The sequence below is a fragment of the Gymnodraco acuticeps genome, unplaced genomic scaffold (genome assembly GCF_902827175.1).
Source record: "Gymnodraco acuticeps unplaced genomic scaffold, fGymAcu1.1, whole genome shotgun sequence".
Taxonomy (NCBI): domain Eukaryota; kingdom Metazoa; phylum Chordata; class Actinopteri; order Perciformes; family Bathydraconidae; genus Gymnodraco; species Gymnodraco acuticeps.
In genome coordinates, this window is record NW_022991980.1 from 95,592 (window position 1) to 112,716 (window position 17,125).

Genomic DNA, 17,125 nt, shown 5'->3' on the forward strand with positions numbered 1-17,125 from the left:
CGTGAGTAATACATGCCCACACCGGCTTGTATTTTGGACGTTCTGCCTCTGCCTCCTTGCTTGGTCGGGCCGCTCAACGGTCAGCTTCACACCTTCCCTGAACATAGTTTTAAAAAGTGAGCACATACACCTTTATTCATCACCATCAGTCAAGTGCTTCTTTAGAAGTGAGCATATTGTGTTCAGTAGAAGAACTGCATCCTAAAGGGTATTTTTATGGCTTTTTATGGCTCCCATATCTGGGTATTTGTTTGTAGGAAATGTGTCTTTGGTTGAATTTGCCCTTTGAGGTATTTCCAAGTTTGCATGGACCATGGTGACTGGCCAATGAGCTGAATTGTCCTTATTATGAGGTGGTTTTAAAAACCACCTTTAGCACGTATTCTAAAAAAGTTGATAATTTACATAAATCAGACGTTCAATATCAAAGATTCTCACCCCCACACCCTGTTCACGTGTCCTACCAGAGAAATCACCTCACTCTGATTTTAAAAGTTCCACATCAATTATACAATGCTAAAGGTAAGTTGAATATTGTTGAGTTCTGTAAAAGATTTTGTCTCTGTTGCTTTTTTTCCAGAATTGAAATGTCCGGCACCGAGCAGGAGGAAACGAGCCACCACATTCATGGATGTCAGAACCAGCTTACGTAAGAATCATAACTCTATACAAAGCAATAACCTAATTTCCTGTTATGTTAACCATTTACCCTTCCTGCACAAATCTTTATCTCTCTGTCTCTTCTTCAAAACCCTTTTCTTTATAGTGAGTAACTATAAAGAAAAACTGCAACGGGACTGTTGTTTGGATGGCATGAGGGACACCCTCCTCTCTTACACCTGTGAAAGGCGTGTAGAGTACATTGTTGATGGTGAAGCCTGTGCAGCAGCCTTCCTGCACTGCTGCAAGGACATGGAAAACCAGCGAGCTGACAGCAAGGTGGAGAGCCTTCAACTGGCTCGCAGTAAGAGACCGGGATAAGGGATGGGCTGAAGCCCTGGGTGATCATTTGTTGCCATAGTAGTAGTAACAAACCATTCTGAATGAAAATATGTTTGACACTCTAGGTGAGGAGGATGACAGTTACATTGACAGCAATGAAATTACTTCTCGCACCAAGTTCCCTGAAAGTTGGCTGTGGTCAGATATCACACTTCCTAATTGCACTGGACGAGACGAATGGTAAGTCAACCGACATACACACATAAAAAACACTAACTTCAATAGTGACGCCTACATTTACCTCCCAAAGATGTAACACTGTTCTTTGTTTTCAGTGAAACCACATCAATGACTAAAAATGTTCCACTGCAAGACTCAATCACCACCTGGCAGTTCACTGGCATTAGTCTGTCAACTACTCACGGTGAGGATTCAGTGACTGAAAGCTGTTTCGTTTAGGAATCTAAACTTGAACTTTTGTTATCCCTTAAATCTTCTCTCTCTCTTTCTCTTTGTAATCCCTTTGTATTGTCCCTCTCATCTTAAAGGAATCTGTGTTGGTGATTCGTTAGAGGTGATTGTCCAGAAGAAATTCTTCATTGATCTCAGGCTGCCATACTCTGCTGTCCGGGGAGAGCAGCTGGAAGTTAAGGCAATCCTGCACAACTACAGCGACGATCCTGCAACTGTAAGTCTGTGTTAAATACAGTATAAGAGGCAAGAGAACATTTTAGACTAAAGGGCAAAATCAACAGCAAATATTCAACTGACATACTGTATCAAAAAAGAGAGTGAATAACCTTCCTACTCTAGACTTTTCATTCCTGCTCACATAGTGGTTGGCCTGCGACTATCGTTTTTCCATCCCAGTTTAGATTTAATTTATAGGCCTACCTGCGTGATAAAAAGCATGACGTAGCTCTGAACAAATGCGTGAATGTAAAAATAGAATGTCGCGGCCAAACAACGCTCTAGTAATACAATGTCTACTCTGGCTTGGGGAAAAAACTATAGGGCTGCTTAATCTGATCAATTCAGTGTTAATTAGAACACCAAGAAGTATTCAAAAATAACTATTTTCATCAATCTACTTTGAAAAGGACGCTCTATGTAGCGACTGTAGCTATCAATTCCATATTTTGTGGGATGAAAATGCCACAGGTGACGCTCTGATGCTACATTAATGCTAGTGGGCACCATGTCTGAACTGGGATGGAAAAACGATAGATGCCTCAGCAGCGGGAAACCTTACTGCATTATTAACAGTGTGCCTTTTATTATTAAGATCAGATTGATCCTGTAAAAAACACTGGATATCATCAAATGTGAATTAAAATCAGGAAAGCATTATCGATGGATGAGCTAAAATAAAACTGATGTAATCCTATTGTGTCCTCAATAATAGTCTTTATCTTTGAGCAACTTCACGATCTCCAGTCCATCTTTGTCCTGTTCTCAAGGTGCGGGTTGATCTGATTGAGGAGGATAATGTGTGCAGTTCGGCTTCAAAGCGTGGAAAGTATCGCCAGGAGGTCCGAATTGGGGCTCAAACTACCCGATCTGTGCCCTTCATCATCATTCCCATGAAAGAAGGAGAATTCCGCATTGAGGTCAAAGCTGCTGTTAAAGATTCATGGCTTAATGATGGAATTATGAAGATGCTGCGGGTGGTGGTAAGAAAAAGACTCCATGTCGTGTTTTTTCTTACACCATGTGGAATTGTTCTCTTATTGCAGTAAAATGTTCAAGCTGCCATAAAAAAGTACTCATCCGAGGTCTGTAGCATTATGGATGTAATATTCTTGTTACTACTTTTAGTTTCAAGCAACAAGCCGTCTAGAAATCCTTTGAAAACCTCAGTTTGAATAAAATCGATTTAATAATGTGACAAAGCTTGGAGTGACCTTCAATAGCGCCTTGACATGTGATAAGCAGGTCAGCACCATAGCCAAACCTGCTTTTTTAAAATACGACTATTGGCTAAGACCAAGTCGTTTTTATCTTTTAAAGACCTAGAAAGGGTTATTAACGCCTTTGTTACCTCGAGACTGGATCACTGCAATGCTCTGTATGTGGGTATGGACCAGGCGTCAATCAGACGCCTGCAGCTAGTTCAGAACGCAGCTGCACGTCTTCTCACTGGCCAAAAAAGCGTGGCCACATCACCCCAATTCTGGCCTCACTGCACTGGCTTCGAGTTCGGTTCAGAATTGATTTTAAACGTATTTTATTTGTTTTCAAAGCCCTAAATGGGCTGGCTCCGGCCTATATAGCCGAACTCCTCCATCGCCACACCCCAGGCAGAGCCTTAAGGTCGGCTGACCAGCTGCTGCTGATAGTGCCCAAGACCAGGCTCAAAACCCGAGGGCACCGAGCCTTCGCAGCAGCTGGCACCAGGCTCTGGAACACTCTGCCCCTCCATGTGAGGTCGGCCCAGACCCTGGGGGTTTTTAAATCCACACTTAAAACACACTTCTTCTCCCTGGCCTTCTAGTCAGAGCGGAGCACGACTCCTGACTTTTCCCTGTGTGTCATTTTTTATTTTTGCTGTTGTATTTATTGCAAAGTGTTTTTATTGTAAAGTGTATTTATTGTATGTACAGCACTTTGGCTCGACCACATTTAAAAAAAAAAATGTGTTATATAAATAAAACTTGATTTGATTTGAAAGCTACAGTTACAGGTATGAGAGATATAGTCTGGTAAAGTCAGTTTCGTAAACTGTCATGTTTATGAAATGCATCTTATTGATATATAAAAAGCTTATTTAAATTTGGACCATACTTCACTTTGATAAACAACAGCAAACAAAGATTACTCAAAAAGTTATGCCAATAATTGTAATTTCTAATGTTTGTCCTAACTGTTGTTTTTCCAGCCTCAAGGTGTACTAGTAAAAGATCCTAAGATTGTAATTCTAGACCCCTCTAATAAAGGTGTAGGTGAGTTGCCTTGATGAATGACATAGCTGCATTTTACAGTATAGTGGTTTATCAACGTTATGTTTGTATCTGTTGCTAATTGATGCTGCAACTTGCTGCTGTTTCTCCCTTTAGATGGTGAACAAGTAGTAATTATCAACAGTGGAATTGCCAAAAAAGATTTGGTTCCAAACGCACCAACAAGCACACAGATCTCTGTGACAGGTGGGACATGATGCCATGTCAGTGCATGTACAATGGAAACTATTCATACAATTGGTATAAATTGTTATTGTTCTTATTGGAAATATCTACCTCACTGGTCGTTGGGGAACTTTGTTGTTTGCTTAGAGGTTTCTTCTTGTTGATTCATAACGTGTTGTGTTTATTTTCTGTCTGTCTGTGTTCATTCAGGGAGAGAACAAGTGTCTGCCCTCGTGGAGAACGCTGTTAGCGGGAACTCTATGGGTACTCTAATCAAACAGCCCGGTGGCTGTGGAGAGCAGAACATGATCAGCATGACCCTACCTCTCATTGCAGCCACATATTTGGACAAAACCAACCAGTGGGAAGCTGTGGGCTTTCATAAACGTAATGAAGCCCTCCAACACATCAAGACTGGTAGGCTCACTGAGGTTTGAAAAAGAACATCAATCCACACCACCCCTGTCCAGCCCTCATTTGGGTTTCCCTTTTAAAACAAAAGCCTATGCCAGCAGAATCATTTGAAAGAAGCTCTAAGGACTGAAAAATATTCAGGACTCCTTAAACTGGCTTCTAATCAATAAGATTAAGTAGAGCAATGATATTCACTTTTTAAAACGGTTGTATGTATATGTTTGTGTACAGGCTACAACACAGAGCTTACCTACCGGAAAACAGATGGGTCTTTTGCTGTGTTTCCATATCACCCAAGTAGCTCCTGGTGAGGCATTCAAACATCCTTGAACTCACACAATGATGTATGTCACGTATGAAACTATTACACCTTCTTCTCTCCTCTAAGGTTGACAGCCTATGTTGCCAAGGTGTTTGCCATGGCACACAATCTGGTGGCAGTGCAAAGACCACACATCTGTGAGGCCATCAAGTTTCTGATTCTCAACGCACAGCAACCTGATGGCTTATTTAGAGAAGTTGGAAAGGTGATCCATGGAGAGATGATGGTGCGTTCACTGGTTTCATAGAAATCTGTTTTTCATCTATGTGCTACAAAAATAGCTAATCTGTTTGAAAACAATAACATGTGTGTGTGTGTGTGTGTGTGTGTGTGTGTGTGTGTGTGTGTGTGTGTGTGTGTGTGTGTGTGTGTGTGTGTGTGTGTGTGTGTGTGTGTGTGTGTGTGTGTGTGTGTGTGTGTGTGTGTGTGTGTGTGTGTGTGTGTGTGTGTGTGTGTGTGTGTGTGTGTGTGTGTGTGTGTGTGTGTGTGTGTGTGTGTGTGTGTGTGTGTGTGTGTGTGTGTGTGTGTGTGTGTGTGTGTGTGTGTGTGTGTGTGTGTGTGTGTGTGTGTGTGTGTGTGTGTGTGTGTGTGTGTGTGTGTGTGTGTGTGTGTGTGTGTGTGTGTGTGTGTGTGTGTGTGTGTGTGTGTGTGTGTGTGTGTGTGTGTGTGTGTGTGTGTGTGTGTGTGTGTGTGTGTGTGTGTGTGTGTGTGTGTGTGTGTGTGTGTGTGTGTGTGTGTGTGTGTGTGTAGGGTGATGTGCGTGGCTCAGATTCAGAGGCCTCCATGACGGCCTTCTGCCTCATTGCTATGCAGGAGTCACGAACGCTATGTGCTGCCAGTATTAGTGTGAGTACTTTACCTCCATACAATGTTTTCTATTTTTCTCTCATCTGTTTCATTTATTTATTTACCGTCTATCCAACATGCTCCGGGTCTAAAAAGTGAAGCCAATCCGGATGTGCCTTTAAGCTGCATCTAACATCCAGCAGGGGGCGACTCCACTGGTGGCAGAATCAAGTCAGATTGTATAGAAGTCTAAGAGAAAATAAACCAACTAATTTTCAAAATTAGTTTATGGTCACAATCGCTAGATTTGAGTCTTCTTTATTGAAGCATGATGTTCATTTGATAAATGATGGTCCTATTTAGAGTAAATAGACTATTAATCAGCGTATATGCTTTATGGCGTGGCCACCATGAGATTGAATAGTAGCTAAAATAGTTTTATCCGGTTGGGATGTTGTCCATGTTTTAGTTTTAGACTCTCTAATAGTCTGTTTTTAGTTCAAGAAAGACATTTTTTCTTTACGTTGCCTAAACATGTCTATCTGACTGTTCTCGACTTATTCTCTTTCCTCCCTTACTTTTTGTACAGAGTCTACCCCGCAGTATAGTCAAAGCGGTGGCCTATCTGGAAAGGCGTCTGCCCAGACTCACCAACCCATATGCTGTTGCCATGACATCATATGCCATGGCCAATGAAAACAAAATGAACCGCGAGATCCTCTACAAGTTTGCTTCCCCAGGTGCTGTTACTATTCTTAAACTATTATTTGGAAACATAGTCTATGTTTTGGTGATTAGATTCAAAACGATTTCTCATCCACAACTACTAAGAGCCGGACCAACACATTGGTATTATGGGATGATGTTTGCTCAGTACAGAAATGTCAAATGTTTAACTAATTTAGAAACAGTCTCTAATGGACATTATTACATGTTACTTGTTAGACGCTTTTATCCAAAGCGACTTACATACCCACATGAGCAATTTGGGGTGAAGTGTCTTGCCCAGGGACACAACGACATGCTGACTGCAGTGGGATTTGAACCTGTGACCCCCTGATCCGAAAATCAAAGCACTATCTACTGTGCCACAGCCGCCCTTGGACATAAATAGTCTTCCAGCCATACGATGTCCTGTAACAAATACTGTTAACACTTTTTGAATAACAGATATATGGGGATTTGTTAAAATTCTTAAGAGCGAGCACATTTTAATATTTCCTAATGTATATTATTCATACATTATTTTCTCAGATGAAATATCCTGGATTTATAAGTAAATAGATTGATGTATAGAAAAGTAATGGGAAGATATTTATTTGTCGTCATTAGAGTTGAACCACTGGCCGACTCAGGGAGGTATCTACACACTGGAGGCTACGGCGTACGCTCTTCTCGCTCTGGTCAAGGCCGAGGTGAGCATGTCGCATGTATGTGTGTTGCTTTCATGCTACAGACAACATACAATTTAGTCCTTATCCATGCCACCTTAATATAAAGGTTTGTATTCAATTGTCAATGAAATGTGTCAGTCAGTAATGTCACAGCCTTAAAATATAAGTGAAATGTTACCCTTTTAAGTATCCAATATTTTAAGTATTACAATTATTAAGTAACCAATTTGATTGTCTTTTTTTATATTTGTATGTTTTTTTTATAATTCTAATGTGCAGTGAATGACAGAAAAGTTCAACCATGTACCTTCCTTCTGTGAATAAAGGCTTTTGAAGATGCCAGACCTGTTGTGAGATGGTTCAACGAACAGCAGAAAGTTGGCGGAGGCTATGGATCGACTCAGGTAAGAAGAGACTCCTCTCTCCATCTTGATCCCTCCATCCTGTTTTAGATTATCATTTATTTTGTTCTGATTCATTTCCCCCCACCTCCCTCTCTTAAGGCCACCATTATGGTGTACCAGGCTATATCAGAGTACTGGTCCAGTGCTAAAGAACCAGAGTACGATCTGAACGTGGATATTTTGTTGCCGGGCAGGGCAAAGCCTGATAAGTACAACTTCAACAGGGATAACCACTATGCCACAAGGACATCTAAAGTAAGCACAGACACACACTCACAAACAGTGGCTCATTAAGGTGGCATATGTTTGTCTCAACACAGTTTGTGTGAACAGATTGAAATCATGCATGTGTATAGTGTGGGTAGTCTCCTGGACTACAAACACATCTGTAAACTCTCAAAAAATAAATTGAACTATAGAAGTGATTTGAAAATAGAGAAAACAACAATTTCAGTTTTACTAAAAATACTAAAGAAGCACATTTGAAAACCTATATTCTTAACATATTTAAAGTTCACCTATGATGCTATCTGTAGGCAATAGCATAGGTCTCAGATATATACAAATAAATGAAAAACATGTCTATGAAGTGTTTTACTCAGAATACCAAACAGATCATTCTAGCCACGCCTCATATCCCTCTATTTCACTTCCTGTCTCTAAAGTGCTGATTCGGGTATAAAGCTTTAAAGAGGAGGGGTCTGAGCTCATGCGGGACCCGGCAGCTACTGTCTAAACTAAATGCTGCCGTGATGAAACGCCATATCATGGATTATCAAGGATTATTTCTGAAACAGTATGGAGCTCAAAGGCTTTCTCTCTTGCTGGTTATACCACAAGGGGAGTTCCTTTTTACTTCCTGCTTATTCACACACATGCTCTCCAGTACAGGTTAGCTCTGAGTGTTAGCGATGCTAATGTAAACATGCACCGACCATAGGGCTGGTTGATTATGGCAAAAATCATAATCTTGATTACTTGGGTCAATAATTGATATCACGATTATTAAAAACGATTATTAAAAACTTTGAAAACATTTATTTGAGAATTTTTCGGGCATTGTTTCTGATAGCAACGTCTACGCCTACATTTCCGATATTACGTCATATCGGACGCAAATCTGGATCAGCTCCGTTGTTCCCCCGTTTTTAGAGATTTGGGTACGGAGGAAAAGAGAGAGGGTTTTATTTTCTGACGCTGCGTGAGTTCCCTGACACACCGGGGACACATGTTGATGTATCAAATACATCAAAAAGCGCATTTTGCGTAATAGGTCCCCTTTAACTTTTGAACTGAATTTAGTTTTATTTATGAATTCTAGAGTCCCTTGAGGATCTCAATTATTCCATGGAGATTTGCCAGATTAATCAGATTATTTTGAAAAAGTTTTAAATGTACAGCTTGCATATTTACACACTGGTTGTTGATTTCGTCACACAAATAATAAATACTTTAATATCTAATAGCTTATCCCTGACTGCTTGTGTTTGTGTTCATATTTAAACTCTGACAGATCAAAGCTATAAACCAGAATGTGACAGTGACTACCAGGGGTTCAGGAGAAGCAACAGTGACAGTGAGTACAATATATTTGTATATGTTATACTCTGAGTTTAAATAACAGTTAATAACTGATCCGTCCTTTTTTTATTAAAATTTTACCTAATACCCTTTTAACCTTGTGAGGACTCATATCAAATATTACACCTTCTCTGTGACAGATGGTGTCGCTGTACTACGCTCTGCCTAAACAAAAGGAAAGTGATTGTCAGAAGTTTAACCTGTCAGTGCAGCTCATCCCAGGTGATTTAGTGCCTTCTGTCTCTTCTTCGGTTGTTGTACCTTACTCTTGAGAAACAAATTAACTAAATATGAATATAATATTTCACTCCTGCAGAAAAAATTGATGAGGACGAGAAGATCTACAAGCTGAGGATAGAAGTGTTGTAAGTACAACCAAGGCAACACACTGCCACATGGCTTTATTCATAACATTTTCTAACCAGCTATTTACAATATTATTATATTTCACAATCTGTATTAAATATTCTGCTTCTGTTCATTACCCTTTTCACTATGTTCTTAACACTTTCATTTCCTTCAATCTATTCTGTGTACAGGTATAAGGACAAGGAAAGAGATGCAGCAATGTCAATTTTGGATATTGGCTTGCTAACCGGCTTCACCGCTAACACAAAGGACTTGGACTCAGTAAGAACTCATACACAGTAACCCACAACAAATGCACTGTCACGGTTCCTGTTAAGAGAGAAAAATGTGTGTGTGTGTGTGTGTGTGTGTGTGTGTGTGTGTGTGTGTGTGTGTGTGTGTGTGTGTGTGTGTGTGTGTGTGTGTGTGTGTGTGTGTGTGTGTGTGTGTGTGTGTGTGTGTGTGTGTGTGTGTGTGTGTGTGTGTGTGTGTGTGTGTGTGTGTGTGTGTGTGTGTGTGTGTGTGTGTGTGTGTGTGTGTGTGTGTGTGTGTGTGTGTGTGTGTGTGTGTGTGTGTGTGTGTGTGTGTGTGTGTGTGTGTGTGTGTGTGTGTGTGTGTGTGTGTGTGTGTGTGTGTGTGTGTGTGTGTGTGTGTGTGTGTGTGTGTGTGTGTGTGTGTGTGTGTGTGTGTGTGTGTGTGTGTGTGTGTGTGTGTGTGTGTGTGTGTGTGTGTGTGTGTGTAGTTGTCCACAGGACATGGGCGCACCATTGCAAAATATGAGATGAACAAAGTCCTGTCAGAAAGAGGCTCACTCATCCTCTACCTGGAAAAGGTAAGATGTCGCTGTTTCCTTCCTCCATACTTTTCCTCTCTGCCTTGCTCTTTGTGTTTGTATCTCTATCTCACCTTTATCTACAGGTTTCTCACACACGACCAGAAGAAATCATTTTTAGGGTTCATCAGACAATGAAAGTGGGCGTCTTACAACCAGCGGCTGTATCTGTCTATGAATACTATGAGCGTGAGTCTTAGAGAAACCTCCATGTGTTTAGTTCCCAATAGATGTCAGAGAATATAACACTGTCTATAAGCAGGCATTATTATTTGTTCAAGTATTTAATATATCTTTTATAAAGTACTGTAAGAACCTGTTTCAATATCTTTCTCTTCTATTGCAGAAACACATTGTGTGCAGTTCTACCATCCAGAGAGGAAAGGTGGACAGCTACTGCGGCTCTGCAGAGGTGATGAGTGCACATGTGCTGAAGGTAAACGGGTCAAAGCAACCTTATCCATCAACTGTAAACTTTTATTTGTTCCATTTTAAATTCTAAATATCACAACACTTAAATTGTGCTTTGTAGAGGTAGACTGCAGGTCTGAGGTCTGTAAACTGCAGCAGTGTATCACCATACTTCGAAAACAAAGACTCAGAGGCTATACAGCAATGCTAGTAGCTGAGAGTCGTACCTATGGACAGCAGCACTAAATGCTATTCCCCAATCATAGTTGTTGAGATATTTCAGTGTTGACCCAAGTGTTGGAGCCACTAAACGACAGACAGACATTGTCCCCATGAAAGCCACACTGCAAGCATCGAATCATAATGATATCACCAGGAATTGTCTCTCAGATTTACAACATAAATCATGGAGTTGTACTCCTTATGAGGAAAGCACTTAGTTTCACATCTGGTAAAGGAGAATGCTGTAGAATTGAGTTTGCAGTAAATCACCAGATTGAAACATAAGCACCTGAAGTCTAAAAGAAACCTCACTAATAATCTAAATGGTGACGTAAATACAGCTGCCATCATCCATGCTCATGTACTACTATAAACATTTGATCGGATGTGTTATAACTTTATGCTAATTGTGTATTTCCAGAGAACTGCAGTATGCAGAACAAGGAGAAAATCAGCAATGAGCAGCGCACAGATAAGGCTTGTGAGAGTACACCAACCAGCAAAATAGATTTTGGTAAGAGAGCATAAATGGATTGAATTTACTCAATATAGTACTTTTATACACCAAACATGCATTTGTTTGATTGTGTGTGTCTAAGAGGTTGGGAGAAGAAGTGAGCAATGAAACAGATGAGCTAACAATCTACAATGTGTCTGTCCTCAGTGTACAAAATGAAACTGGAAGTGTTTGAAGATGATTTGTCCACAGACATTTACACAATGCGTGTTCTGGCTGTCATCAAAGAAGGTGGGTATCTATTAACTGCCTAAAATGGAGTAGCCCCTGATGTTTCTAGGGTGCCGTAAAGGGTTAGGTGACTTAGCAGTTGGTTTACCTCCTTTTACATTTTGTGTGCACATTTAAACTCAGTCAGACAATAACATACAACTTTTAAAATGTTGGTGAATGCATTTATGTCAGGCAGTTAGACGTCAACACCGGTCATTTTCATGTTTCTAGGCAAAATAAGATGTTCGACTTGTTTCATGTATTAGTGCAGTCAGCAGCTTGTTGACTGGATAATTATTATACAGTCGTGAGTGGGATACATTGAAAGGGGCCCTATTATGCTCACTTTTATGATTCATATTTATATTTTGGGGCTCTACTGCGACATGTTTACATGCTTTAATGTAAAAAAAGTGCTTTTTTAATATTCTCACTGCCTGAGCTGCTGCACCTCTTTTCACCCTCTGTCTGAAACCAGAGCCCAGTCTGCTCTGATTAGTTAGCTGGCCGGCTCTGTTGTGATTGGTAAACCACTTGGAGTTGTCCCGCCCCTTAGCCTCTCATGTAAGATGTGTTGGGGGCTAGACAATAGAAGCGCAAGTGTTATGTAGTGATGTCACTATGTCGCAAAACAAGCCGTCCAATGGAAGAGTTTCGAGCAGGGGGTGGGAGTGTGTGTCTGAAACTCCCTCTGGAGGGAACACAGGGATTTCAGCCTTTGCAGACCATTTACATGCACAACAACCCATACAACTGCAGGAGAGGGAAACCCCAAAAAGCAGAATACAGCCCCTTTCACTTTTGGACAGAAGGCAAATAAGTGCGTTTCCAGAAACGTGTGTTCCTTTCAGAATGATTCCACTGGAAATATGTAATAATAAAGTGCTTTTGTTTTGTGATGAATGATTAGCTATTGTTACGTTCCCTTCTAAATCTAGGGGGGTACAAAGGGAAGTAACCACACACAAGGATGACCAAGCACGACAAAAAAAGGAGAGAAAACCGATCTCTTAGTAACGCACCAGTCGTTTAATGACCAAAAAAGAAACACGGGCTCACCAGCCAATTTGCACAGAATTATACAGCATCGATTATAGCACGGAGCTCCCCTCCTATCAAATGGCAACACACAGGTCTGCACACATGCAGCCAGAGGAGGAAAAACGGAGAGCCCACTGCAGTCTTCCTCCAGGCCTATATGGAGGCCCTGATTAGGAATTCGGAGCACCTGGGGAGAGGCTGCACCTGGGGACAATCAGGCTGCACCTGGGGAATCAGAGGGAGAGAGAGAAACACACATACACGACCACACAAACACTACGGCACGTAACACTTCCCCCCATAAAACCAAACCAGTGTTTGGTCACAGTTACCAACAACACTCATTACATATTTCACAAGCATGCTTGGAAGCTGCCACCTGCTGCTTCCAAGCCACACACTCCGCCACTAAATGACCAGGGTCAAGACAATAAAAACACAATCGCTTAGTGTCGGGACCTGGGAGAGAAACAGAATGAGCACGTGTGACACGTCTGTTACGAGCCCTACAGTGAGGATATTTGCCCTGAGGATACACCTTACCCCCGGCTATATCATTACCCATTATGACATCCACGCCGTCGACAGGAAATTTGGGGAGCACAGCAACTGGAAAGTAACCAGTAGCCAGTTCAGACTGGACATGGACATTGTGAAGAGGTGCAGGCACAAAATCCATTTCAATACCTCTTACCACCATATTCGCATCACAGGCAGACTCATTACTCAAGGGCAGAGCACTCGCAAGAATGAACGACTGTGAGCCACCACTGTCTCGTAACACAGTAACCTGCCGCTGATCCTCCACCTTCCCTGATAGAGAGACAAAAGCAGTGGAGATGAATGGCTTAAAACACTCATCAGGGCCATTTTTAACAGTGGCCTGCCTACTAGGACACACTGTTTTAATCAGGCCCACCCCTTTTGGGTGCTTGCCACCTGCTGCCCGCTCTCGCTTCCAAGCTGCACAGTCTGCTATCATATGACCTGGGTCAAGACAAAAATAACAAGCCCTGTTTATCCTGGGACTTAACACTGGAACACTGGCACAGGGAACGTAATGGTCAGGAGCTCTCCGATAAGTGTCCCGCTGAGGAGGATCACGCTGAAAAAAAACGCTCTTGTGTATCAGCGCAAACTCGTCTGCCAGAGTGGCAGCCTGCTGAAGGGTAGTCACTTTCTGCTCATTCAGATAGACTACCGTACGCTCCGGTACACAGTTTTTAAACTCCTCCAACATCATCAGCTCACACACTAAAGCAATGTCATCCGCTTTACACGCTCTACACCACCTGTCAAAGAGGACTTTCTTCTCCCTCGCGAAGTCCACGTACGTTTGGCCCGAAGTTTTCTTCAGGCCGCGAAAACGCTGCCTGTAGGCCTCAGGCACAAGCTCATATGCCCTGAGAATAGCACCTTTCACATTGTCATACACCAAACTATCCTCGACAGAAAGAGAAGAGCAAGCCTCTTGAGCCTTGCCGACTAGCTTGCACTGTAAAATAATGGCCCACACATTTTCTGGCCAGTGCAGAGCAGCAGCAATGCGCTCAAATGCACCGAAATAGACTTCCACCTCTGATTCACGAAACACAGGGACCAAAGAAATATGCCTGCTCACGTCAAAGGAAGCAGCAGGACCAGAAGGTGTAACTGCGGGATCACCCACCACAGCTGCTTGGAGCTCTAGCTGACGCATCCGGACAGCAGTGTCTGCCTCCAGCTGCTGCTTCCTGATCTCCAGCTCCAGCTCCTGCTTCCTGATCTCCAGCTCCTGCTCCTGCTTCCTGATCTCCAGCTCCTGCTTCCTGATCTCCAGCTCCTGCTTCCTGATCTCCAGCTCCTGCTTCCTGATCTCCAGCTCCTGCTCCTGCTTCCTGATCTCCAGCTCCCTCCTGAGCTGAAAATCCCTATCTCGCTCCTCCCTCTCACACTGGAGACGAGCCATACGGACTTTTACCCTAGCATCTACTTTAGACCCCGTAGGTGAGGATCCTGCCGAGAACGAGCCAAATTGAGGTGTGGTGAAAAGTTTTGCCTGTTTCGTATCACTCTGAACACCAGGAGTAACACCAATGCGGCCTCCACCCTGAGATACTGCTGTTACAGCCCCGGCCACCGCGACAGGAGATTCCACTGAAGTAGGCCGACTCAAAACCCCCTGTTCCACTAGTCCAGTTATCAAAGTAGCCTTTAGTTCACTTTTAACAAGAGCAGAGGAGACAGAAACGTGATAATGTTCAGCAACTAACCGCAAATCAACCTTCCTACAGCAGTCTAGCTGACCCACAGTAGGACTGGCCACAAACTGCTCCAAAACAAAAACCATCCTTAGCAACGGCTACTTATAAATATATTTATTATTACAAATGTTTTATTTTTATTTTATTTTTTTTCAAACTTCCCCAGATCCTGCCTACCAAACTTACCTAACTATCTTCTGGGGCGTGCCGGGCTCGAGGCGACTTTAAAGGCAAACATCAGCGGCCGAAACCCTGAATCGCCTGCCCCCAACAGGGAATAAATCCCCACCCAGGATAACCCCGAAAATAAAAAAGGCAAAATAAAAAATGAGTGCCTGAAGGAAGGACTGATTCAGCCCAGCTAGACACTCCCCTGTCTAAACTGAGGAAGTCAATGCTACCAAACACAATATCAACACTAAACCACAAACAACTACTCACTATTTTTCTGAAAGATTGGACGAGCCCCCATATTACGTTCCCTTCTAAATCTAGGGGGGTACAAAGGGAAGTAACCACACACAAGGATGACCAAGCACGACAAAAAAAGGAGAGAAAACCGATCTCTTAGTAACGCACCAGTCGTTTAATGACCAAAAAAGAAACACGGGCTCACCAGCCAATTTGCACAGAATTATACAGCATCGATTATAGCACGGAGCTCCCCTCCTATCAAATGGCAACACACAGGTCTGCACACATGCAGCCAGAGGAGGAAAAACGGAGAGCCCACTGCAGTCTTCCTCCAGGCCTATATGGAGGCCCTGATTAGGAATTCGGAGCACCTGGGGAGAGGCTGCACCTGGGGACAATCAGGCTGCACCTGGGGAATCAGAGGGAGAGAGAGAAAAACACACATACACGACCACACAAACACTACGGCACGTAACAGCTATCCATTTGATCCTCACCTTTTCTTTCTTCTCCTCATTTTAAATAACAGGAACGTTTGATGTGGGTTCCCTGAATAACCTTCGCACATTCCTCAGTAATCCGCACTGCAGGGAGTCTTTAGATTTGGTTGTTGGCAAAACGTACCTTATCATGGGAACATCAGATGATATTCACAGAGATGAGGCACATCAAACGTAAGTTAGATCTTTCTGTTTCACCGCTTTTTATACTAAATCAAGTCAATATTTGTTGTACTCATTTACTGTTGCCATTGATCAAGTAATAAAGTATCCAGAAGGAGGAAGGAGGCTTTCTTATGTTATGTTTGAATGTTACAGATAGGTCTTCATCATGTGAACAGCTAACGTGTTTTTCACTCTACTCTCCTTAGGTATCAGTATGTACTTGGAGAAAGAACCTGGATCGAGTACTGGCCCACAGAAGCTGAGTGTCAAGCTGATGAACACAGACCTACCTGTTTGGGCATGGAGGAGATGGTCCAGACGTACCAACTCTTTGGATGTCAGCAGTAGTGAAACTCAAGAAAATTATTGTTTTTGTAATTGTTTATATTTGGACATTATTCCCATCTTGTACGACTTTCACTGCTATAAGATTTATGGGCTTACAATGTTGCAGTGTATTGATTACAATTAAATGATCTCAATCTCATTTTCTGTGTCTTATATTCATATTCACTTTTAGTTAATGTAGAAAATTAGACAAATATTTAACTTTTATGTTGGTTATAGTAAACTTTGATGAGTTGTAACCATTTAAACTGATAATTGATGTATTTGTTTTAAGTGTTTAAGTCGTCTTCTTCTGCAAAATACAAAATATAATGTGTATTTTTGCAGGCTGAGGTCCCTAAAGAGCCAGGTGTGGTGATGTTGGGTCCCCATGCCATTTATCAATCAATCAATGTTTATTTATATAGCCCAATATCACAAATGTTACATTTGTCTCAGTGGACTTCACAGTTTGTACAGAATATCAGTATGACGATACGACACCCTCTGTCCTTAGACCCTCACATCGTACAAGGAAAAACTTCCCGAGAAAACCCACAGTTTAAAGGGAAAAATGGGAGAAACCTCAGGGAGAACAACAGAGGAGGGATCCCTCTCCCAGGACGGACAGACGTGCAATAGATGCCGTGTGTAAATTGAAAAGATAATACATTTGCAACATAGGTAGTCCAAATGTTTGGAAATGCATGTGTGTATAATAGGAAGATGAATCCATGAGGATATCCATCCAGGACCTATGATCCAGGACCACAGCCACGACTCAAGATCCAGGGCTCGCGATCCAGGACACAGGACCACAGGATCATCCATGACTCCGGATCCCGGCGTATATAGACACCAAAAAGAAAGAAATGTGGGGAAGCTGGGTTAATCGGAACATGAGAGTACACAGGTATAGACAGA

The 17,125-nt window shown here is 42.2% G+C and overlaps 1 protein-coding gene across 1 annotated transcript in view; it reads left to right on the forward strand.

Moving 5' to 3' along the window:
* The window catches only part of LOC117536248 (complement C3-like), a 28,162-nt gene extending 11,801 nt beyond the window's left edge, over nt 1-16,361 (forward strand). Inside the window, exons 17-43 of the mRNA XM_034201042.1 lie at nt 581-649; nt 767-964; nt 1,068-1,182; nt 1,278-1,366; nt 1,491-1,630; nt 2,403-2,615; nt 3,821-3,884; nt 3,999-4,088; nt 4,278-4,484; nt 4,713-4,788; nt 4,870-5,029; nt 5,554-5,649; nt 6,179-6,329; nt 6,922-7,004; nt 7,310-7,387; nt 7,487-7,642; nt 8,901-8,963; nt 9,109-9,190; nt 9,285-9,333; nt 9,508-9,598; nt 10,059-10,148; nt 10,235-10,337; nt 10,495-10,584; nt 11,203-11,295; nt 11,446-11,529; nt 15,739-15,883; nt 16,081-16,361. Of these exons, the coding sequence (XP_034056933.1) occupies nt 581-649; nt 767-964; nt 1,068-1,182; nt 1,278-1,366; nt 1,491-1,630; nt 2,403-2,615; nt 3,821-3,884; nt 3,999-4,088; nt 4,278-4,484; nt 4,713-4,788; nt 4,870-5,029; nt 5,554-5,649; nt 6,179-6,329; nt 6,922-7,004; nt 7,310-7,387; nt 7,487-7,642; nt 8,901-8,963; nt 9,109-9,190; nt 9,285-9,333; nt 9,508-9,598; nt 10,059-10,148; nt 10,235-10,337; nt 10,495-10,584; nt 11,203-11,295; nt 11,446-11,529; nt 15,739-15,883; nt 16,081-16,222 (3,017 nt within the window). The 3' untranslated portion in view covers nt 16,223-16,361. The remainder of the gene's footprint in view (nt 1-580; nt 650-766; nt 965-1,067; nt 1,183-1,277; nt 1,367-1,490; nt 1,631-2,402; nt 2,616-3,820; nt 3,885-3,998; nt 4,089-4,277; nt 4,485-4,712; nt 4,789-4,869; nt 5,030-5,553; nt 5,650-6,178; nt 6,330-6,921; nt 7,005-7,309; nt 7,388-7,486; nt 7,643-8,900; nt 8,964-9,108; nt 9,191-9,284; nt 9,334-9,507; nt 9,599-10,058; nt 10,149-10,234; nt 10,338-10,494; nt 10,585-11,202; nt 11,296-11,445; nt 11,530-15,738; nt 15,884-16,080) is intronic.
* Nucleotides 16,362-17,125: the final 764 nt, after the last annotated feature.